A 23,526-nucleotide genomic window follows, 5' to 3' on the forward strand; every position below is an offset into this window, starting at 1 on the left:
TTAGAGATAATATAAATTTTACTACATAGCATTCACAAATTGATGTTGCAGTGCAGTGGCAGCTCCAAGAATTTTGTTTGGGGGGCTCATTAAAAATTTTTAATAAAAAAAGTACTTGAATATATCGAATTATTGACAAAAAAAAAAAAATTAATACATGAAGTTTTACAATTTTCTTTTACAAGTTTTCAAATTTTAAATTGTTATATAATAGTTCATTATAAGTATCTATTGCCAATGTGGGTAGCTACGAGGCTATGATTATTTTATTTTGTTAAGTTTATCTAACATTTTTTTATGTAGTTGTTATTATCTATTTGTTATTGTTTTTATAAAATATTTTAAACTAAATGACCAAACTAAACTGATTAGCTTCGTATTAATTATTAATGCACATAACCACACTCATTCATATAGTGAAATGCTTAGACAATCACTAACTTTACAATTTTTTTCTTAAATTTTACTAACTTTATAACAAAAAGTTATTATAACATGATAACAATACACACACATGTAACAAACCATCTCTATTTCGTAATTATTAAATTATAAAAATTTATATTATATTTATATTGTACACACAAACGTCCACACACATCATAATTCGCACAAATAGTATTATAACAAAAAATAATGCACACAATCAATATTAGACACACTCACATACATAATATAAATTTATAAAAAGAGTGATATTTACAATTCACAAACATTGACTTTTTACTCTTAAAGTTGGAAATACTTGTAATAAGGGTGTGCAAAATTTAAGTCAAGGTATGCAAAAATATTTTTAAAAATAAATTAATGTATTAAACTAACCCAAAAAAAAAAAAAATTATATATATAATTTTTTTTTTGTTTTTTTCTTTTTGAGGTCAGGGTGTTCATTTGAACCCCCTGAATATAGAATAGCACCACCCCTGTTGCAGTGAATATGATGGGTGAACTTTAATAACGAAATAAATGCATATTTGAATTACATTTTGTGATTGTTGAGTCATCTTTATAAGCCACATGTTATAAAATTTGTAATATCCCTAATATTATCCATTCAAATATTCATTTAGTACATTCATCCCCATCAGTTTTGTAAGTTTAAGAATAAGGGACTTTAAATAAAATATTATAATATAAAACACCAGGTAAAAAAACTGGCCAACACCAAACCAGAGTTGGTAAAGAGAATATAGTTTATAGTTTCTTGTTATCAAAACAAGCATTTTGTATGGATGTGGGGGCAACACTATACTTACATTATCGAGAATCCTTATTTATTGAATAGAGATCATTGGTGGTTATTGAAGAACCAACCCATTTTGCATTTAATGAAGTATTAAGGCTCTCAGGTTGTTGTAGGAGCTGATCTGTTAAGGCTTTAACCTTCAAGTCACTGCCATATAAACTTCTATCCATGCCAAGTTCATGAACAGCAGTTTCGCCATTAAGCATGCTTATCACTTCAGACATGTTGGGTCTAAGTGCTGGTGATGGATTAGTACATAAGAGAGCTACTTTTATCATTCTAACTGCCTCTTCCTTATTGAACTCTGACCCCAACTTTGGATCCACCAGCTCCATTAGACTACCCGTTTGTTGTAGAACATGGGCCTGCGATAAGTAAAGAGAATTGGATGATGGAAATGAAAAGTAGCAAATTACTAGAAGTGCAAAAAGTAGCCAAACGTACATAGCAAACAAAATATACATATCAACTAGCAGAACTAATGCCTGAAGTGAAGAAGTCAACAGTTCAGGATGATTAAGTTAGGCAGAGGGACAAAGAAACAACCAGCTCTCCAGACTGTGTTTTTAGTTTCATATATTAAAAGCAAAACATAGATCTTACCCAATCTAGAAGGCAAACATATTTCTCACTTGGTCGAAATTTCATGTTGCTCTTCCCAGCGACAATTTCCAATGCAACGACCCCAAAACTGTATACATCTGCTTTATTGGTTAAATAACCCCATAATACATATTCTGGTGCCATGTATCCTCTGCAAAGTAAAGATTATTTGTATGAAGCTCTAGTCTTTTCTATTCAACAAAGCCCAATATCAATAGAAAATGAGGTACCAATTCATATTTCATTTGCATTGAGCATGAGATTATGAAATCAATAGGGCTACCAGAATTGATTGGTAAATTCATTCCATCATTGACCCAAAAACAATTTACGAGCAGGGAAGAAGAAATTTTTTTTCTCTTTTGCAACATGGAAGTGATAATAGATGTAGTCATGTACACGTTACTGAGATCCTAGAAATGACCTTGGAAGTTTTTTAGCCCCAACAACAAAGGAACAGGCATTTTAGCCACACAAGTTGTTTGGTAAGTTAGGTCATTAAACTCAAGTACTATCATTTGGCAAGATCCAAGATTTTTTTTTTTCCTTCCTTCTTGGGTTACAATGGAGCAGATTTTTAGGTAATTGTAAACGGAGGCCAAAGCATAGAAATTAACAGTATAGGAAAATAGATTATTTGAACACAAGTTTCTCTAAGCTATTTATTTATTTTAATCTGTAAGATATTTACTTCTTAATTTAAGGTAGTCAGTGTTTAAGCATTAATTTTAATGGTTGAATAGACAGATGATTCTTCTCTCTGTGTGCATGGCTTTGTGTTGTGTATTTTTTACTTTATGAAGAAATAGAGATGATTGTTTGTTGTATCAAGTATATTGGAGCATATGAAACTACCGCAAATTATTAGTACATGTTCCATGTTTGAACTTGTTTGCAAAGCAAGAAAATTGTTTCATAATTCTGGAATCACGTTGCTATGAATATCTCTACAAGCATGGTTGGGTCGCAATCCAGAGAAATATTAAATCCAGGAGCACCATAGCATTTTCCATATCCAAAATTCTCTGATATGAAAAATTTAAATGCTGCTGTGTTCTGGTTTAGTTTCAGCAGCATCTCATACAAATATAAAATAAAGTGTCCATTACTAGTTATCTGTTAGCTAATAGGTCAGGGGGCCAAAATAAAGGAAGAATAGAATCACAAGTAGGCTATAAAATGAAGGAAGGAGGGAAAAACATGGCTCACATTGTTCCAGCAACTTGGGTGCTGATATGGGTGTCTTCCTCTTCATCAAGCTTGGCCAAGCCAAAGTCAGAAATCTTTGGGTTAAGGTCCATATCCAGCAGAACATTGGTACTTTTGATGTCTCTATGAACAATTTTCAGTGTCGATTCCTCATGCAAGAAAGCCAGTCCTCTTGCTATGCCAACGCATATTTTCTGCCTCGTAGGCCAGTCCAATGTCAATAGTTGGTCATCTGAACCTGCATTTTCCGTAGAGTGTCCAATGGGGATGGATCAACTTATTTCTTGATATATATCATTCTCAGTGTTAGGTTTATATGCTTTCCAAAGCTGATATAAAAAATATTAAGCTTACCAAACATAGCACGTGCCAAGCTATTGTTTTCCATGTATTCATATACCAAGAATAGTTGATTTCCTTCAATACAACATCCATACAGTCTAACAAGGTTTCGGTGTTGTAGTGCAGATATCATGCCTATTTCAGTTACAAATTCACGGTTTCCTTGTTTTGATCTTGAAGAAAGTTTCTTAACAGCAATTATAGTACCATCTAACAGTATACCCTGCATCGGAGTAGAAAACTACATATTCAGGTATGTAATTCACACTATGTAATGAGATATGTCTCCAGATATCATGAATAAGTAAGAATAAAGATAAAAATCCTGTAGCAAAAAGAATGACATTGTGGGACTGGGATACCTTGTATACAGTTCCAAAACCACCTTCCCCAAGCTTGTTTGCAGCATCAAAATTGTTGGTGGCAGCTTTAATTTGCTTGAAGGTGAAAAAACCGGTTTGTAGATCAAATCCTTTCAGCTCTGTCGAAGGAATAAAAAGGTGATGCTAAGATGTCACACTGCATATTATATATGCTAACTATAGAGAGAATGAGACAAAGTAAATGCCACAAGAAGGCTCCAGGCTCCAGTTGATCAGCTACTTAAACCCAATTGTTACAAGATTTAGAGTTTCATTTCTTTTCTTACTTCTTTCATGAAATCCAAAGTGTATTGGGAATCAAAAACAAAATGAAAAAAAAGGGAGAATATTTCCATGAAGAATCTTAGGATGAGATGTACCTTGTGCCCTTCTTAACACTCAAAATAAGATCATTATTCGGCTATAAAAAGAATAGATTTCAGAAAAAATAATTCTCATGTGACTTTGAAAACATTTCATAAAAGTTTTTTTTTTTTTTTTTTGAGAAACATTTCATATTTTTTTTTTTTTTTTTTTTTTTTTTTTTTTCGGGCGCACTTGATTTTGTAGATCCTTCTTAGAAATTTGCTCAACCTCATTGACCTTAATCCATCAATTCATCTCCCATGTACAAATGTCTTTATTTAGATATTATAATAAGCAGTGATCTCATAGTTTTGCATGATTTTGTGAGATTATTTTATTATATTAACTGGAACCAAATTTCTCCAATGTATGCAGCATGGAAATTTCTAGGAAAGCTATTATGATTCTCAAGATAGCTCTGTATGCGTTGCAATCAAGCAAATATATGGTTCCTTTCAGAATTGTACTTTGGATTGCTAGTTTTTCAACTAGGAAAAGAGATGCAATAATAAAAACAAATAAACTGCAGGTGTATATAGGCCCTAAGGGCATTGCTGTATATTGCTCCAAGTTCATGCAATATTTGGGGAAGATAAAAAAAAAAAAATTAAAAAAAAAAAAAATCCTGTCTAAATTCTACATCAGAAGATGCGTATCTTGATTACCTTTCTCCCTTGACATTTTGCCTCCCATGTAGCCTTTTGACCAAAGAATGCCTAAAATCATAAGGAAGAGGAATAACACTAATACTACAACTACAATTCCAGTTAATATCTTCATTGTGCCATTTTTAGGTGGACCAAAATCTGCAGAAGAGAAAAATAGCAAAGGAAAGTGATTATGACATTGCATTCTATAATATATGTAGCTCTGTAGACTTAAGCATAATTAGAGCAATCCACAAGAAGATATAGATGTTTCAAATACAAAATTAGCACTGTAAGGGAAGAAAGAAAAAAGATGATAAAATTTTGATTTCTTCCATCAAGTTGCACTTGAACCTAGTTTTTGAGTAATAGGTTCTCACAGAATAATTATTGGTTCTACTACCACCATATCACTGTCCTTTTATTGTTCGTCAATCTAATGAGTTTGAAAGAAGTTGGACAACAATATAAGAATCTCATACTTCAAGAATTGGTTACCAGATTCCACGGAGATTGCTGATATGAGAGGACCATATGTTCCTCTCAGTGGTGCAGCAGTTGTCCCTTTTCCAGCCCAATGAAAGCGGATCTGTAGAACTTTGTTCCTCACAACTGCTTTAAATTCCATAACTGTTTCTTTATCAACCCCTTGTGCAACATTTTCAATATTAAAATCCTTCAAGACCAGTTGTTCCTGTAACAAATTAACTCAATAAAATTGTTTTCTATGCATACAGAAAAACAAATATGACTACATACCTGGATATAAACATCAAATATCCGTCTTCCAAGACTGTAGAAAGATCTGTTATCTCTGATAACTATCTCTGCAAAGTGTAGTTTCACAGTATAATTTCGATTTGCCAAGCAACGTGCATAATATGTGAGAGAAAGAGGAGAGAGCCGTGCACTCATGTATAATTCAGAGTTGTTCATTCTGAGTATTGATACATTAGTTGCTTTATATTGATTTGAGGTACTGTTAACATCCCAAAAATTTCCACTGCTACTGAATCCCCAACTATCTCTTACGGAGACAAATTTTGCTGCACCTGCTGGGTCTAGATCCTCTTCATATTCTATCTTTCCAATGGTGGTTGCATTTCCACCACAATTTATATACAATGAATGTTGTTCTACACAAAAACAGCAGGTTTGTAAGGGAGTTTAAATAGAAGCAAACTTTGTAGAGCTAAAAGATGCTCAATATTGCTTGTTAGTTCAATTGTTAGTTGCCTAATGCGAGATGAAATATGTAACTGAATTTTTTTTCTTTATTTACAAGGAGTTCTCAAAAGCCGACATTTTGAGTTTTAGACAATATAATTACCTTTCAGACAAGGGTTGTTCTTCATGCACTCGGCAAGTAGTCTTAATTGGTGTAGCAAAAGAAAGAAGTGTGAGCTTATGCAAAATTATAATGGAAAAAAAAAGAAAAAAAAAAGAAAAAGAAAAAGGAAAGGCTTCTGCAAAATCAAAGAAAAAGAAGACAAAAATTTGCTATTCTAATAAGTTTACATGTTAGGATCTTACGAGTTGTCCTGTCCAGAAAAGCTCTGAAAATAATTTCTGTTGAAATGAGAAAATAGTTAATTTTAAAAAGCTAGAAAGATTTTGAAGAGAGAAATGTACAGAAAGCTCAGTTAGGCTGAAATTGATGTTGAAAAGGACAAAAAAGTTCTTACTGGTTTCCAGTACAAGTAGGTGGCATAGAGATTTCTGAAAAATTATTGTACGAGACATCTATTTGGCTGAACACAAACATAGTATTTGTTAATAAGTCATTATAAATACAAAAACTTTGAACAACTATTAATGAGAAACTCATAAACATCAGCACAAAATTGTAAAAGGAAATGATTTCAATATTTTAGAAACATCTAGACAGATAAAATTTCCCATTTGGGTTGATAATTAATTAACCACCTTCTCTGCCATCATTGATGATTTTGGATAATCTGAACATTACTTACAGTGGTAGTATTATCGACTGCATATAACATGAAATATAAATTAGCAGTTTAACCTATGTACCATATTGCACTTCCTAAAACTACACACCTGGTTTTTGTCAATGCTAATCCTATGTCAATTCGGGCTCAAAGCACAAAACTTGTCCAGCCAACTTAAAATTAACTGCCCTTATTGTGTTGCAGAAAACAGATAACCAACATAAGAATGTAAAACAAATTTGTCCACGTCTTTTAAACTGGAGTCACATGGTGCAAGATTCAAATCAAAGCTGCCAACAAGGGCTAATTCACCTATTTCTTATGATTGAATGAGATCTGTTACTGATCCTAAAGGGGTTATAAGATGAATCAAAATTCAAAGAAATGTATATTTGAACAATACGCATTTTTTTTATAAAGAATTTATGATTGTAGACTCCATAAAGAATTACAAAAAAGAAAGGGAAAAATAAAAAGAAACATTTCATGCAAAACCAATACAAGATTTAAGATGAATTATATACAAGCCACTATCTCTGCTAGGGATCCAGTTTGGAATATGCCCACTGAGCAAGTTGTTTGTCAGAAACCTGTTCAAATAGCAAAGTAATGATGTTCTAGTTAAAGCTGATTTATAAGTTTACTGATGGAAGAAAAACTTACAAAAAATAATAATAATAATAATAATAATAATAATAATAGAAAATATTAGATGAAATTCAAAGGCAAAATACGTTTTGATGAGTTAGTGCTATGATGCATCATATATATATAAAGCCTTTCAACATATTTGACTTGGTGTTATGTTGCAACATAATAAGGCTGATGGCCAGAGCCATAGGAAAGTTAGGGGTGAACTGACACTCTTGTGGGAGATGATGAGTATTTGACTTGTATCTTTTAAGTTTCTGATATTAGGCCTCCGGATTAACATAAAAAGGATACTCATATAGACATAATACTTATATGGTTCAACAATCAAGACATTTCCATAATACATATAGCGACAGTATCTATAGGATCACATGAAAGGCACCTAGTCCTCATACTTGGTATTCTAGTCGCCTAATGAATCTACAAGCTTATTTTAGTATTTGTGTGAGACATAAGCACTACAATCTCATTGATTATAGAGAAATTCCTAGCATCTTTAACTGTAGACATAGTACAAAAACCAAATAATGTCAGATGACCGTTGTTAATTTTGTATTTGAACTAATCTGAAATGAAACTAGATTTAGAGTTTGACTCTAACATACATATATTTCAAGGAATCTAGACCACTCAAATCTGGAATATTTCCTTCCAATTTGTTGAAGCTGAGATCTCTGCAGGGATACAAGAAAGAGATGTTATATTGATACAAAAGAAGGTTTATAAATAACTTAAAATGACATATATTAAACCTTATACATACATATATATATATATATATATATGTACAAGTAAAGATAATTGACATGGTCTAATCAACTATCAAGGGTTTGCAACTAACAGGGTTTTAGCAAAAGAAGCAAAACATAAAAGGAAGATGGAAAGGATAGCAAAAATACAAGTTTTGGAGTTCAGTCATTGCTGAAATGTATGCTGGGATAGGCCCAGAGAGATTGCAGTTCCTCAACATCCTGCAATATATACCAACATCATCTAGGCAAAATTTTTATAAATTTGTATTATTTATGTTGAAACCATATATAAAAAAGAATGACTTACAATCTTTTCATGCTTGTCATGTTATTCAAGGGCGGAAATTCCGAACCATTACCAATTAAGTCACTTATCCTCCTGCACAAAATTGCATCATTAATAATTGTTAATGTATTAAGCAATAAAGAATTTGAATATGCCACAAAAATATTGTAGGATTAAGCAACAAAAGAATACTTAGAAGGTATAACTTACAGCCCGGTTAAATTACTTAAGACAGAAATGCTAGAAGGAATGGGCCCCTCAAGACCACTAGCTTGGATCTCTCTATTAAAGATACAACTCTAATGTGTTAGATTGCACCTGAAATTTTTACTAGAAGTGAACATTATGGGAAAAAATACATACAATTCTTGAAGTTGTTTCCAACTCTGGAAAAAGTCGGGTATTCTTCCAATGAAGTTGTTACTGTTAATCCTACTGCATGTTGCCCAAATTGGAAACTAGATTAAATAATAATAAAAAAATTGAAGTTTTTCTGGGAAAATAAAAAAATCACTTTTGGTATAGAAATGGGAAATTATATGATGACTTACAGTTCTCTTAATTTGGTTAGATTGGTGAGAGCAACTGGAATCTCGCCAGTGAGATTGTTTGCACTAAGAATGCTGTAGTCACCAAAATGAAAAGTTTAGACCAGTTCAACTTACTTACTGTTGATTGATAAAATAAATCATTGATAATTTAGAAATAAATCCTCAAATGGGCTTCTACAAATGAATAAGAGGGAAGAAAGAAACACTGACAGATTTTCCAAGTTAACCAGATCCCCAAGTTGAGGGGGAAGATTTCCAGAAAATAGATTGTTCTCTATGTTCCTGAAAGTATAATCCTCTTCAATGTTAAAATAGGTCTACAAATCAAATAAAAGAAGAAGAAGAAGGATACAAGAAGAGCATACATATATGTAAGAGTGGAAATGTTTCCCAAGTAGCTTGGGATTGGTCCTGATAAATTGTTTACATTAACAGACCTGCAGTGAATTAGTTTGACAAAAAGAATGAGCATTTACTGGTTAACCATTGACACTAAATGAGAAGTAACTTACAGATATTCCAACTTTGTAGAAGCCCATTCAGGTGGTATGGTACCAGAAAGGTAGTTTCGAGTGAGATCACTTCAAGTAAGAGTAAAGTGTGCAATTAGATCCAAAGCTCAAATCTCAATTTTCAGGTGCTAGTAAGTAAAACAAATAATTAGTTACTTTTCTTACATTTTCTTTAGGGAGGGTAGCTTCACCAGGGACGGTGGAAGCATGCCATCAAGATCTTGCCCTTTAAGAAACCTGTATGAAATACATAATAGATTTAATGAACTAGCCCATGTATTTGGAATCCCATCAGAATATTTTCAAACATAATCTACTAGAATATAAATCATCTTCATGCATATGTTTGAGCAAAGGATGAGAAAATTGAAATTTTCACTAAAGCAAGAGTTAAATAGCATATATCAGAATGGTTTATTATTGTTGCATACAGCTTGCTACACACAACATGCGAAATCGTGTTTTGAAGATGAACTTAAATTGGACAATTTCTGAATGAAAAGGAAATGGTTCTATTGAGACTCTATTTAAATAGCATGTGCTGCTAATCACTACTGTCTATGTATGGAAGGGAATACCATATATAAGGTGCACAATGCCAATTGCAAAGTGAAGAAACTCTTCTCAAAGAAACTTGTGCAGATGTCAGATTAAAAATATTAAGGTGCAGATTATAATCCAACAAGTCTTTCTAGATGTGTAAACACAACTCACACAAGAGGATGTGATTGAGCCTGTGATCTAATGCTCCATTCCTTCTACGGAAGGGAAGCTGATGCCATTTGGTTCCTGTATGTCATCACTGACTCTAGAATGAATAGGCCGGTGAAACATAGCAAGTCATTTTTCACATTGGTGACAATTCAAATTATGGATAGGCTGGTAAAACATAGCAAGTCATAGCAAGCCACGTAAAAACTACCTGAACCCTAGCCATCACCACATAATAGTGTTTGGCATCACCACCAAACAAAAGAGGAGTTCATTCTCAACTCATAAAATTCTTATTCCAAATCTTCTGCCTTTCACTATTACAAGGGCACTAGTTTAATAGAGTTTAGGGATTACACCAATATGGAAAATAACTAATTAAATCCCTTAAAACCCTGAACATTAAAAACTCAACTCAAAATTCAAATTCAAAAACAAAATATTATATGACTTTAGAGCTTCTTGCATCATACTCCCTTGGTTAAAGAAAACTCGACTTTGAGTTTTGAAGTGGGGAAGGAGTAGAACTCCAGAATGCAGCACTTGCCTTAATTTAAGAATTACTTTGGGAGCATGGAGAGTGGCTAAACCTTGCATTCCATGACTCTTCTAGAATCACAAAATCAATGTGTGGAATCAACACAATCTTATCTTGAACCATAGGAAGCACCATTGTATCCACTTTCTCTACTTTGTCAAGTTGTTTATCCTCATGCACCATGGAAGGTTGATCAGTAACACATTCAGTAAAATCTACTATCACATCATGTGCACCCTTAAAGGTTTTTCTGTTTTGCTGAACTTTTGTCTCATCAACTATTGACTCACCAATAGGTTGAATCAAGTCAACTACACATTGTTGAGGATGTACTAATTAAGCACTTCTTGGCACATGCATCTCCTTTTCATAACCAATTTTTGGTGCAAAACATTACTATATCTCTTGTCTGAAGCTTTACCCTCAAGCTTGCTGGGTAATTTTTGAGTGGATGCCATTATTCAGTGTAGTTGGGCATTAATCCTAGCATGGTCTTGTTAAATTTCAGGGATGGCCTTCAATATGTCTTAAAATGTTGTTGGGGTAGACTTAGAACTAGAAACTGTTTGAGCACTCATCTCATCTTTTGAGCTACATTGCCAGGTGTAGGTCTGTCCCACTGATTGAGATTGTTTTTTTGATTTAAAAAGCTACAATGATAGGGTTTGGACAAAACTCTCTTTTGATGATAGGATGCGGGAACATATTTCTCTAAGTTTTTCTTTCATTTCTTCCCAATCAGTTATGGGAGGCTTATCCTTTTCTATTGCAAAGGTTTTCAATATCATGCCAATAATCCCTAGGTCTACTTATCAAATTTATCTTAGCAAACCTAGCCCTTTTTGCATATGACAAACCTGTTTGGTCAAAAAACTCATACATATCCTTGCGTCATAGAATTTCACAAAGATTTCACTTTTAACCAACAACTTTCTAGAAAATTGTCATGAGGTTTCACAAAGTTTTTGCAAACATCATTTATGGAAACTCAAGTATGGATTTTAACATCATTTTCTCCAAAGCCTTGGCTATAATTCTTGTCGAAACTTCACAAAGATTCCACTAAAACTTCAAGTTGAAACTTGATTGCAGATTTACACAAAATTTTCACCGAAACTTGTGAAGAATCTCCAAACGAAGTTTCACAAAGTTTTCCTCATTTAGTGAAAATTCAGTAAAAATGGCTCTCCCACGTTTCTCCACATTGTGTTGGTGAGAATTTCGTGAAAAACTTTGCCAACTAGTTTCATCCCAAAGTTTCGTAGACTACTTTGTGAAACTTCGTGAATGAGATTCTACACAAATTTTTTTTGAAACTTATCTAAACTCTTGCTTACTAGTTTAATTACAAAATTTTGGTGAAAATTTTTGAGAAACTTTACTAAAATGAATCCAGAAAAAAGCTAGGTGAAATCTTTGTGAAAATGCTTTAACAAGTTTTGGACAAAATTTTGGTAAAAACTTAGTGAAACTTAAATAATGAGCTTCTGCACAGTTACTTAATGAAAACTTTGTGAAACTTTGGACAAAATTTTGGTAAAAACTTAGTGAAACTTTAATAATGAGTTTCTGTACAATTACTTAATGAAAAATTTATGAAACTTTGATAATTAGTTTTTTTGCAATGTGATGGTGAAAAGTTTGTGAAGCTTCAAAAAACGGGCTTCTTCATAGTTTTGTTGAAAACTTTGTAAAGATCTTGCTCACAAGTTTTTGAACACCAAATTCTTTCTTAGTATGGTGGCCTGATGGATATTAGTTGAGGAATGGTGGCTCAAAAATGGACATATTGGGAGATAGACACCAGTAATAGTGCTGGTTAGTTTAGCAACATACAATGGTCAAAGGATAACAAAATTGACAACACCGTTTACTAGAAGACATCAGTTAAGGATAGCTCATTGGAGTTGGAAGACATCAACTAATGACTAATGACAGCATAGTGGTGAGGTGTGTGAGCAAAAAAAAAAAAAATTAAAAAAAAAAAAAATCCTGTCTAAATTCTACATCAGAAGATGCGTATCTTGATTACCTTTCTCCCTTGACATTTTGCCTCCCATGTAGCCTTTTGACCAAAGAATGCCTAAAATCATAAGGAAGAGGAATAACACTAATACTACAACTACAATTCCAGTTAATATCTTCATTGTGCCATTTTTAGGTGGACCAAAATCTGCAGAAGAGAAAAATAGCAAAGGAAAGTGATTATGACATTGCATTCTATAATATATGTAGCTCTGTAGACTTAAGCATAATTAGAGCAATCCACAAGAAGATATAGATGTTTCAAATACAAAATTAGCACTGTAAGGGAAGAAAGAAAAAAGATGATAAAATTTTGATTTCTTCCATCAAGTTGCACTTGAACCTAGTTTTTGAGTAATAGGTTCTCACAGAATAATTATTGGTTCTACTACCACCATATCACTGTCCTTTTATTGTTCGTCAATCTAATGAGTTTGAAAGAAGTTGGACAACAATATAAGAATCTCATACTTCAAGAATTGGTTACCAGATTCCACGGAGATTGCTGATATGAGAGGACCATATGTTCCTCTCAGTGGTGCAGCAGTTGTCCCTTTTCCAGCCCAATGAAAGCGGATCTGTAGAACTTTGTTCCTCACAACTGCTTTAAATTCCATAACTGTTTCTTTATCAACCCCTTGTGCAACATTTTCAATATTAAAATCCTTCAAGACCAGTTGTTCCTGTAACAAATTAACTCAATAAAATTGTTTTCTATGCATACAGAAAAACAAATATGACTACATACCTGGATATAAACATCAAATATCCGTCTTCCAAGACTGTAGAAAGATCTGTTATCTCTGATAACTATCTCTGCAAAGTGTAGTTTCACAGTATAATTTCGATTTGCCAAGCAACGTGCATAATATGTGAGAGAAAGAGGAGAGAGCCGTGCACTCATGTATAATTCAGAGTTGTTCATTCTGAGTATTGATACATTAGTTGCTTTATATTGATTTGAGGTACTGTTAACATCCCAAAAATTTCCACTGCTACTGAATCCCCAACTATCTCTTACGGAGACAAATTTTGCTGCACCTGCTGGGTCTAGATCCTCTTCATATTCTATCTTTCCAATGGTGGTTGCATTTCCACCACAATTTATATACAATGAATGTTGTTCTACACAAAAACAGCAGGTTTGTAAGGGAGTTTAAATAGAAGCAAACTTTGTAGAGCTAAAAGATGCTCAATATTGCTTGTTAGTTCAATTGTTAGTTGCCTAATGCGAGATGAAATATGTAACTGAATTTTTTTTCTTTATTTACAAGGAGTTCTCAAAAGCCGACATTTTGAGTTTTAGACAATATAATTACCTTTCAGACAAGGGTTGTTCTTCATGCACTCGGCAAGTAGTCTTAATTGGTGTAGCAAAAGAAAGAAGTGTGAGCTTATGCAAAATTATAATGGAAAAAAAAAGAAAAAAAAAAGAAAAAGAAAAAGGAAAGGCTTCTGCAAAATCAAAGAAAAAGAAGACAAAAATTTGCTATTCTAATAAGTTTACATGTTAGGATCTTACGAGTTGTCCTGTCCAGAAAAGCTCTGAAAATAATTTCTGTTGAAATGAGAAAATAGTTAATTTTAAAAAGCTAGAAAGATTTTGAAGAGAGAAATGTACAGAAAGCTCAGTTAGGCTGAAATTGATGTTGAAAAGGACAAAAAAGTTCTTACTGGTTTCCAGTACAAGTAGGTGGCATAGAGATTTCTGAAAAATTATTGTACGAGACATCTATTTGGCTGAACACAAACATAGTATTTGTTAATAAGTCATTATAAATACAAAAACTTTGAACAACTATTAATGAGAAACTCATAAACATCAGCACAAAATTGTAAAAGGAAATGATTTCAATATTTTAGAAACATCTAGACAGATAAAATTTCCCATTTGGGTTGATAATTAATTAACCACCTTCTCTGCCATCATTGATGATTTTGGATAATCTGAACATTACTTACAGTGGTAGTATTATCGACTGCATATAACATGAAATATAAATTAGCAGTTTAACCTATGTACCATATTGCACTTCCTAAAACTACACACCTGGTTTTTGTCAATGCTAATCCTATGTCAATTCGGGCTCAAAGCACAAAACTTGTCCAGCCAACTTAAAATTAACTGCCCTTATTGTGTTGCAGAAAACAGATAACCAACATAAGAATGTAAAACAAATTTGTCCACGTCTTTTAAACTGGAGTCACATGGTGCAAGATTCAAATCAAAGCTGCCAACAAGGGCTAATTCACCTATTTCTTATGATTGAATGAGATCTGTTACTGATCCTAAAGGGGTTATAAGATGAATCAAAATTCAAAGAAATGTATATTTGAACAATACGCATTTTTTTTATAAAGAATTTATGATTGTAGACTCCATAAAGAATTACAAAAAAGAAAGGGAAAAATAAAAAGAAACATTTCATGCAAAACCAATACAAGATTTAAGATGAATTATATACAAGCCACTATCTCTGCTAGGGATCCAGTTTGGAATATGCCCACTGAGCAAGTTGTTTGTCAGAAACCTGTTCAAATAGCAAAGTAATGATGTTCTAGTTAAAGCTGATTTATAAGTTTACTGATGGAAGAAAAACTTACAAAAAATAATAATAATAATAATAATAATAATAATAATAGAAAATATTAGATGAAATTCAAAGGCAAAATACGTTTTGATGAGTTAGTGCTATGATGCATCATATATATATAAAGCCTTTCAACATATTTGACTTGGTGTTATGTTGCAACATAATAAGGCTGATGGCCAGAGCCATAGGAAAGTTAGGGGTGAACTGACACTCTTGTGGGAGATGATGAGTATTTGACTTGTATCTTTTAAGTTTCTGATATTAGGCCTCCGGATTAACATAAAAAGGATACTCATATAGACATAATACTTATATGGTTCAACAATCAAGACATTTCCATAATACATATAGCGACAGTATCTATAGGATCACATGAAAGGCACCTAGTCCTCATACTTGGTATTCTAGTCGCCTAATGAATCTACAAGCTTATTTTAGTATTTGTGTGAGACATAAGCACTACAATCTCATTGATTATAGAGAAATTCCTAGCATCTTTAACTGTAGACATAGTACAAAAACCAAATAATGTCAGATGACCGTTGTTAATTTTGTATTTGAACTAATCTGAAATGAAACTAGATTTAGAGTTTGACTCTAACATACATATATTTCAAGGAATCTAGACCACTCAAATCTGGAATATTTCCTTCCAATTTGTTGAAGCTGAGATCTCTGCAGGGATACAAGAAAGAGATGTTATATTGATACAAAAGAAGGTTTATAAATAACTTAAAATGACATATATTAAACCTTATACATACATATATATATATATATATATATGTACAAGTAAAGATAATTGACATGGTCTAATCAACTATCAAGGGTTTGCAACTAACAGGGTTTTAGCAAAAGAAGCAAAACATAAAAGGAAGATGGAAAGGATAGCAAAAATACAAGTTTTGGAGTTCAGTCATTGCTGAAATGTATGCTGGGATAGGCCCAGAGAGATTGCAGTTCCTCAACATCCTGCAATATATACCAACATCATCTAGGCAAAATTTTTATAAATTTGTATTATTTATGTTGAAACCATATATAAAAAAGAATGACTTACAATCTTTTCATGCTTGTCATGTTATTCAAGGGCGGAAATTCCGAACCATTACCAATTAAGTCACTTATCCTCCTGCACAAAATTGCATCATTAATAATTGTTAATGTATTAAGCAATAAAGAATTTGAATATGCCACAAAAATATTGTAGGATTAAGCAACAAAAGAATACTTAGAAGGTATAACTTACAGCCCGGTTAAATTACTTAAGACAGAAATGCTAGAAGGAATGGGCCCCTCAAGACCACTAGCTTGGATCTCTCTATTAAAGATACAACTCTAATGTGTTAGATTGCACCTGAAATTTTTACTAGAAGTGAACATTATGGGAAAAAATACATACAATTCTTGAAGTTGTTTCCAACTCTGGAAAAAGTCGGGTATTCTTCCAATGAAGTTGTTACTGTTAATCCTACTGCATGTTGCCCAAATTGGAAACTAGATTAAATAATAATAAAAAAATTGAAGTTTTTCTGGGAAAATAAAAAAATCACTTTTGGTATAGAAATGGGAAATTATATGATGACTTACAGTTCTCTTAATTTGGTTAGATTGGTGAGAGCAACTGGAATCTCGCCAGTGAGATTGTTTGCACTAAGAATGCTGTAGTCACCAAAATGAAAAGTTTAGACCAGTTCAACTTACTTACTGTTGATTGATAAAATAAATCATTGATAATTTAGAAATAAATCCTCAAATGGGCTTCTACAAATGAATAAGAGGGAAGAAAGAAACACTGACAGATTTTCCAAGTTAACCAGATCCCCAAGTTGAGGGGGAAGATTTCCAGAAAATAGATTGTTCTCTATGTTCCTGAAAGTATAATCCTCTTCAATGTTAAAATAGGTCTACAAATCAAATAAAAGAAGAAGAAGAAGGATACAAGAAGAGCATACATATATGTAAGAGTGGAAATGTTTCCCAAGTAGCTTGGGATTGGTCCTGATAAATTGTTTACATTAACAGACCTGCAGTGAATTAGTTTGACAAAAAGAATGAGCATTTACTGGTTAACCATTGACACTAAATGAGAAGTAACTTACAGATATTCCAACTTTGTAGAAGCCCATTCAGGTGGTATGGTACCAGAAAGGTAGTTTCGAGTGAGATCACTTCAAGTAAGAGTAAAGTGTGCAATTAGATCCAAAGCTCAAATCTCAATTTTCAGGTGCTAGTAAGTAAAACAAATAATTAGTTACTTTTCTTACATTTTCTTTAGGGAGGGTAGCTTCACCAGGGACGGTGGAAGCATGCCATCAAGATCTTGCCCTTTAAGAAACCTGTATGAAATACATAATAGATTTAATGAACTAGCCCATGTATTTGGAATCCCATCAGAATATTTTCAAACATAATCTACTAGAATATAAATCATCTTCATGCATATGTTTGAGCAAAGGATGAGAAAATTGAAATTTTCACTAAAGCAAGAGTTAAATAGCATATATCAGAATGGTTTATTATTGTTGCATACAGCTTGCTACACACAACATGCGAAATCGTGTTTTGAAGATGAACTTAAATTGGACAATTTCTGAATGAAAAGGAAATGGTTCTATTGAGACTCTATTTAAATAGCATGTGCTGCTAATCACTACTGTCTATGTATGGAAGGGAATACCATATATAAGGTGCACAATGCCAATTGCAAAGTGAAGAAACTCTTCTCAAAGAAACTTGTGCAGATGTCAGATTAAAAATATTAAGGTGCAGATTATAATCCAACAAGTCTTTCTAGATGTGTAAACACAACTCACACAAGAGGATGTGATTGAGCCTGTGATCTAATGCTCCATTCCTTCTACGGAAGGGAAGCTGATGCCATTTGGTTCCTGTATGTCATCACTGACTCTAGAATGAATAGGCCGGTGAAACATAGCAAGTCATTTTTCACATTGGTGACAATTCAAATTATGGATAGGCTGGTAAAACATAGCAAGTCATAGCAAGCCACGTAAAAACTACCTGAACCCTAGCCATCACCACATAATAGTGTTTGGCATCACCACCAAACAAAAGAGGAGTTCATTCTCAACTCATAAAATTCTTATTCCAAATCTTCTGCCTTTCACTATTACAAGGGCACTAGTTTAATAGAGTTTAGGGATTACACCAATATGGAAAATAACTAATTAAATCCCTTAAAACCCTGAACATTAAAAACTCAACTCAAAATTCAAATTCAAAAACAAAATATTATATGACTTTAGAGCTTCTTGCATCATACTCCCTTGGTTAAAGAAAACTCGACTTTGAGTTTTGAAGTGGGGAAGGAGTAGAACTCCAGAATGCAGCACTTGCCTTAATTTAAGAATTACTTTGGGAGCATGGAGAGTGGCTAAACCTTGCATTCCATGACTCTTCTAGAATCACAAAATCAATGTGTGGAATCAACACAATCTTATCTTGAACCATAGGAAGCACCATTGTATCCACTTTCTCTACTTTGTCAAGTTGTTTATCCTCATGCACCATGGAAGGTTGATCAGTAACACATTCAGTAAAATCTACTATCACATCATGTGCACCCTTAAAGGTTTTTCTGTTTTGCTGAACTTTTGTCTCATCAACTATTGACTCACCAATAGGTTGAATCAAGTCAACTACACATTGTTGAGGATGTACTAATTAAGCACTTCTTGGCACATGCATCTCCTTTTCATAACCAATTTTTGGTGCAAAACATTACTATATCTCTTGTCTGAAGCTTTACCCTCAAGCTTGCTGGGTAATTTTTGAGTGGATGCCATTATTCAGTGTAGTTGGGCATTAATCCTAGCATGGTCTTGTTAAATTTCAGGGATGGCCTTCAATATGTCTTAAAATGTTGTTGGGGTAGACTTAGAACTAGAAACTGTTTGAGCACTCATCTCATCTTTTGAGCTACATTGCCAGGTGTAGGTCTGTCCCACTGATTGAGATTGTTTTTTTGATTTAAAAAGCTACAATGATAGGGTTTGGACAAAACTCTCTTTTGATGATAGGATGCGGGAACATATTTCTCTAAGTTTTTCTTTCATTTCTTCCCAATCAGTTATGGGAGGCTTATCCTTTTCTATTGCAAAGGTTTTCAATATCATGCCAATAATCCCTAGGTCTACTTATCAAATTTATCTTAGCAAACCTAGCCCTTTTTGCATATGACAAACCTGTTTGGTCAAAAAACTCATACATATCCTTGCGTCATAGAATTTCACAAAGATTTCACTTTTAACCAACAACTTTCTAGAAAATTGTCATGAGGTTTCACAAAGTTTTTGCAAACATCATTTATGGAAACTCAAGTATGGATTTTAACATCATTTTCTCCAAAGCCTTGGCTATAATTCTTGTCGAAACTTCACAAAGATTCCACTAAAACTTCAAGTTGAAACTTGATTGCAGATTTACACAAAATTTTCACCGAAACTTGTGAAGAATCTCCAAACGAAGTTTCACAAAGTTTTCCTCATTTAGTGAAAATTCAGTAAAAATGGCTCTCCCACGTTTCTCCACATTGTGTTGGTGAGAATTTCGTGAAAAACTTTGCCAACTAGTTTCATCCCAAAGTTTCGTAGACTACTTTGTGAAACTTCGTGAATGAGATTCTACACAAATTTTTTTTGAAACTTATCTAAACTCTTGCTTACTAGTTTAATTACAAAATTTTGGTGAAAATTTTTGAGAAACTTTACTAAAATGAATCCAGAAAAAAGCTAGGTGAAATCTTTGTGAAAATGCTTTAACAAGTTTTGGACAAAATTTTGGTAAAAACTTAGTGAAACTTAAATAATGAGCTTCTGCACAGTTACTTAATGAAAACTTTGTGAAACTTTGGACAAAATTTTGGTAAAAACTTAGTGAAACTTTAATAATGAGTTTCTGTACAATTACTTAATGAAAAATTTATGAAACTTTGATAATTAGTTTTTTTGCAATGTGATGGTGAAAAGTTTGTGAAGCTTCAAAAAACGGGCTTCTTCATAGTTTTGTTGAAAACTTTGTAAAGATCTTGCTCACAAGTTTTTGAACACCAAATTCTTTCTTAGTATGGTGGCCTGATGGATATTAGTTGAGGAATGGTGGCTCAAAAATGGACATATTGGGAGATAGACACCAGTAATAGTGCTGGTTAGTTTAGCAACATACAATGGTCAAAGGATAACAAAATTGACAACACCGTTTACTAGAAGACATCAGTTAAGGATAGCTCATTGGAGTTGGAAGACATCAACTAATGACTAATGACAGCATAGTGGTGAGGTGTGTGAGCCGTGACTTGGCAGCCTTTGGTGACATCCAATAAAATTGGAATTATTGTTTGGATTAATAAAAAGAGAGATAAAGAAAAGGTCGGAGAAGTAGAACAAATAACATAACATTGTTCCACCTAACAACCTACGTCCACAATATAAATCCTCTTTGGCAGTCAAAATTTTGACTCAATCACTAGGCAACTACCTCTTTACTATTTGAGATCTATATTATATGAGTCTAATGAGAGTATATATACAAAGTCCATTGAGATTTTTTTAGAGTATACATAAAGAGACTAACATACACGAACCAGCATAGTATAAGTAAGTTGTATAGTACAATAATAGAAATAAGAAAATTGCACTGACCTCTCCTTAGGTTTTCTATTATTACACTAGCCTCATCTCTTACATGGAATAAAACACTTATCTCTTCTAAAATGTAAATTATTTAGTATTTACACTTACCTCCCCTAGATGAATGAAAAAATGGCTTTTAAAATCTCTTTTTTAGAAAAATCTGAAATTTACTACTAGGACCCTTTAAATGGAGGGTAAAAATCTGAAATTTTAGAATATTCCAAACTAAAGTGGAGGTGAGTGTAATAACAGAAACCTCAAAGGAGGTGAATGCAAAATATAGAGAGATAAATTAAAGCTGGACAAATATTTGAAACATAACAGGAAGGGAAATGAAGGCTGCGTACATTTCAATGACGTGACATTGACCCAAAGAATCGGAGCAATTGCAGACAAGAGAATTGTTGTACAATGGCCTCAAATTGGATTGTGGTGTTAACCAGCTTGGGTCTTGACTACATGGGTCTACTCCGAAATTCCAATCTTTCTTCCCTATTTGCATAGCAATTTCACGAAGGGCTTGCACTGCAAAATAGTTAGTAGTACATCAGACTCAGACTCATCAAATATTTTTTTTTTTCCCTTTATTAATTTATTTTTTGTTTTATAAATGTTCCATACTCGAGTCTGCTTAAACAATAAGGAAATGGGCTTGCACACATAAATATATAAATAGCTAGCTCAAGCCCTCAACCCCCTTAATTGCAATAATTATCTTTTTAGGTTCAGCTTACTTTCAGTATTTTTTTAACTAAACATGTTGTTTTATTTTAAATATACTATGACAATTGGTAGTGAATTTTAATCTTTACATTTTATTTAGTTAGCGGATAATGTGACAGTTTCTCATTAAAACAAGAACATTTATCTGTATATGGTGTTTGTTTATAGAGAAATGCTAGTGTCACAAAAAAATCACAATTTTTGTTACAACTTGCCACGTGATAAGTTGTGAGTAGAGTAAAGAAAATAATGGGTTCATGGAGGTTCACATCTCTACCACTCACAACTTACCACATGACGAGTTATGGCAAAAATTGTGATATTTCTTGTGATACTAATATTTCTCATGTTGATGGGATTTTGGAGAGATAAAATATATTATTTAAATGAAGTAAAAAATAGAGTATTGAGTTTGATGTTTGTGCATAAAAAACATAGATAGCTAAAGTAGAAATGGCAGCGATTTTTAGGTTAGTTTAATTAAAAATTTGAGAAAACCGATGTGAATCTTCTTAACTCTGCAAGTTAAAACTCAACCTCAATACATCAAACATAGGCGGTAGGCCCAATTTGAACCCTTTCTTTTTATTTTTATCTTTTTGGATACTTTAATTGCTTTCATCTTTAGCATAGTAGATTTGATTATATATTTTTATTGGTTTTTATTTAAAAAATTAATTGTGTAAGTTGTATTTAGAAATTACTCAAAGACATTGCCAAAGCCAATTGGTTGATAAAAATTCAAAGCAAGTATAACCCAATCGATAGAATATAATGAGAAGTGCATCCCCACCACGTAAATCACAAGATGGTATTCCATTTCCATGTCAAAATTTCATGTCCCTAACATTGTGTTTGACCAAACCGACACTGAGGTTCAATACCATTGATCATGGTAGATTGGGGGTTAGAGAGTTAAAACCACAATAACTACGACACTGGTCTGGTCCCTTGTACTTTTTAAATTCTCATTCTTAATCAGAGACTCACATTACAGAATAAAGGGATAATGCCTCGGTTTAAAATTTTTTACCAATTGAGATGGGACCAATAATGCATATAGGGACTCGTCAATCCTACGGCACGACAATAAATAAATACCACATGTACCACCGGGCTTTGATAAGATTGTCATCATAAATTCAATACATTCGTTAAAGTACTACTACTCAAATCATCAACTCATGTCAAGAATCATGTGAAGCAATACAAAAACTCTTACTACCAAGTAAAACCCCATAGTACCAATAATAAATTAATAATGCATGTATAATTGTTATCCAAATTCATCACGACATTATCAACCTCAACTTACTAATAAATTATTCCGAAGAAGAAGAAAAAAGATAGTTTATTACCTTCATCATCAGGAAGACGTAATTCATTGTCATCATCATTAGGAAGACGCCCTACTTGTGCCCTGACTTGGAATACTCCGGTGCATAATAGAAGCAGTGTTAGCGTATTGAGGATAATGTCCATCTCTGGATTCTGAGCATTTCTTGCTATATTAAATCCCCCAACTTGTTATGCACTGAGTTCTTCATTCAAAGTTGAATGAAAAGGGACGATAAAAAACATCAAGCTACATTATTTATCTATATTCAGCAAAAAAGAAAAAAGAAAAAAGAAAAAAGAAAAGAGAGTTTGTCACTGGGGTTTCGGAACTTTTTTTTTAATAAGACTATTTTTTGCCACTTTTTGTTTTAATTTCTTTGACTAGAGTATTCATTAGGTATAACGTGTGCAAAAATGTCTCTCTATTTTAGCATAAAATTCTACATTTTCTATTTTTACCT

General features: G+C 32.9%; 1 protein-coding gene across 1 annotated transcript; it reads right to left on the bottom strand.

Moving 5' to 3' along the window:
- Nucleotides 1–1,257: 1,257 nt before the first annotated feature.
- On the bottom strand, nucleotides 1,258–23,404 carry LOC112025408 (probable LRR receptor-like serine/threonine-protein kinase At1g07650). Its single transcript, XM_065764205.1, has 42 exons — nucleotides 23,086–23,404; nucleotides 21,352–21,529; nucleotides 17,618–17,689; nucleotides 17,453–17,521; nucleotides 17,306–17,377; nucleotides 17,151–17,222; nucleotides 16,941–17,012; nucleotides 16,753–16,824; nucleotides 16,600–16,671; nucleotides 16,411–16,482; nucleotides 16,251–16,322; nucleotides 15,957–16,025; nucleotides 15,222–15,287; nucleotides 14,431–14,496; nucleotides 14,279–14,314; nucleotides 14,076–14,116; nucleotides 13,505–13,881; nucleotides 13,244–13,439; nucleotides 12,764–12,904; nucleotides 10,784–11,009; nucleotides 9,648–9,719; nucleotides 9,483–9,551; nucleotides 9,336–9,407; nucleotides 9,181–9,252; nucleotides 8,971–9,042; nucleotides 8,783–8,854; nucleotides 8,630–8,701; nucleotides 8,441–8,512; nucleotides 8,281–8,352; nucleotides 7,987–8,055; nucleotides 7,252–7,317; nucleotides 6,461–6,526; nucleotides 6,309–6,344; nucleotides 6,106–6,146; nucleotides 5,535–5,911; nucleotides 5,274–5,469; nucleotides 4,794–4,934; nucleotides 3,763–3,881; nucleotides 3,413–3,623; nucleotides 3,059–3,296; nucleotides 1,850–2,000; nucleotides 1,258–1,611 (listed from the first exon to the last, which is right to left on the bottom strand). Exons 1-42 carry the CDS (start codon nucleotides 23,207–23,209, stop codon nucleotides 1,258–1,260), a joined length of 4,875 nt encoding a protein of 1,624 aa, XP_065620277.1. The 5' UTR covers nucleotides 23,210–23,404.
- Between the last annotated feature and the right edge of the window lie 122 nt (nucleotides 23,405–23,526).

This window comes from Quercus suber, unplaced genomic scaffold (genome assembly GCF_002906115.3).
Source record: "Quercus suber isolate HL8 unplaced genomic scaffold, Cork oak 2.0 scaffold_21, whole genome shotgun sequence".
In the NCBI taxonomy this organism is placed as follows: domain Eukaryota; kingdom Viridiplantae; phylum Streptophyta; class Magnoliopsida; order Fagales; family Fagaceae; genus Quercus; species Quercus suber.

Coding starts and splice junctions, on each gene's coding strand:
- LOC112025408 (XM_065764205.1), bottom strand. CDS start 23,209: ATGGACATTATCCTCAATACGCTAACACTGCTTCTATTATGCACCGGA. Junction 14,117..14,278: donor TTTTCTGGACAGGACAACTC/GTAAGATCCTAA, acceptor ACACCAATTAAG/ACTACTTGCCGAGTGCATGA. Junction 8,702..8,782: donor TGGAAACAACTTCAAGAATT/GTATGTATTTTT, acceptor TATCTTTAATAG/AGAGATCCAAGCTAGTGGTC.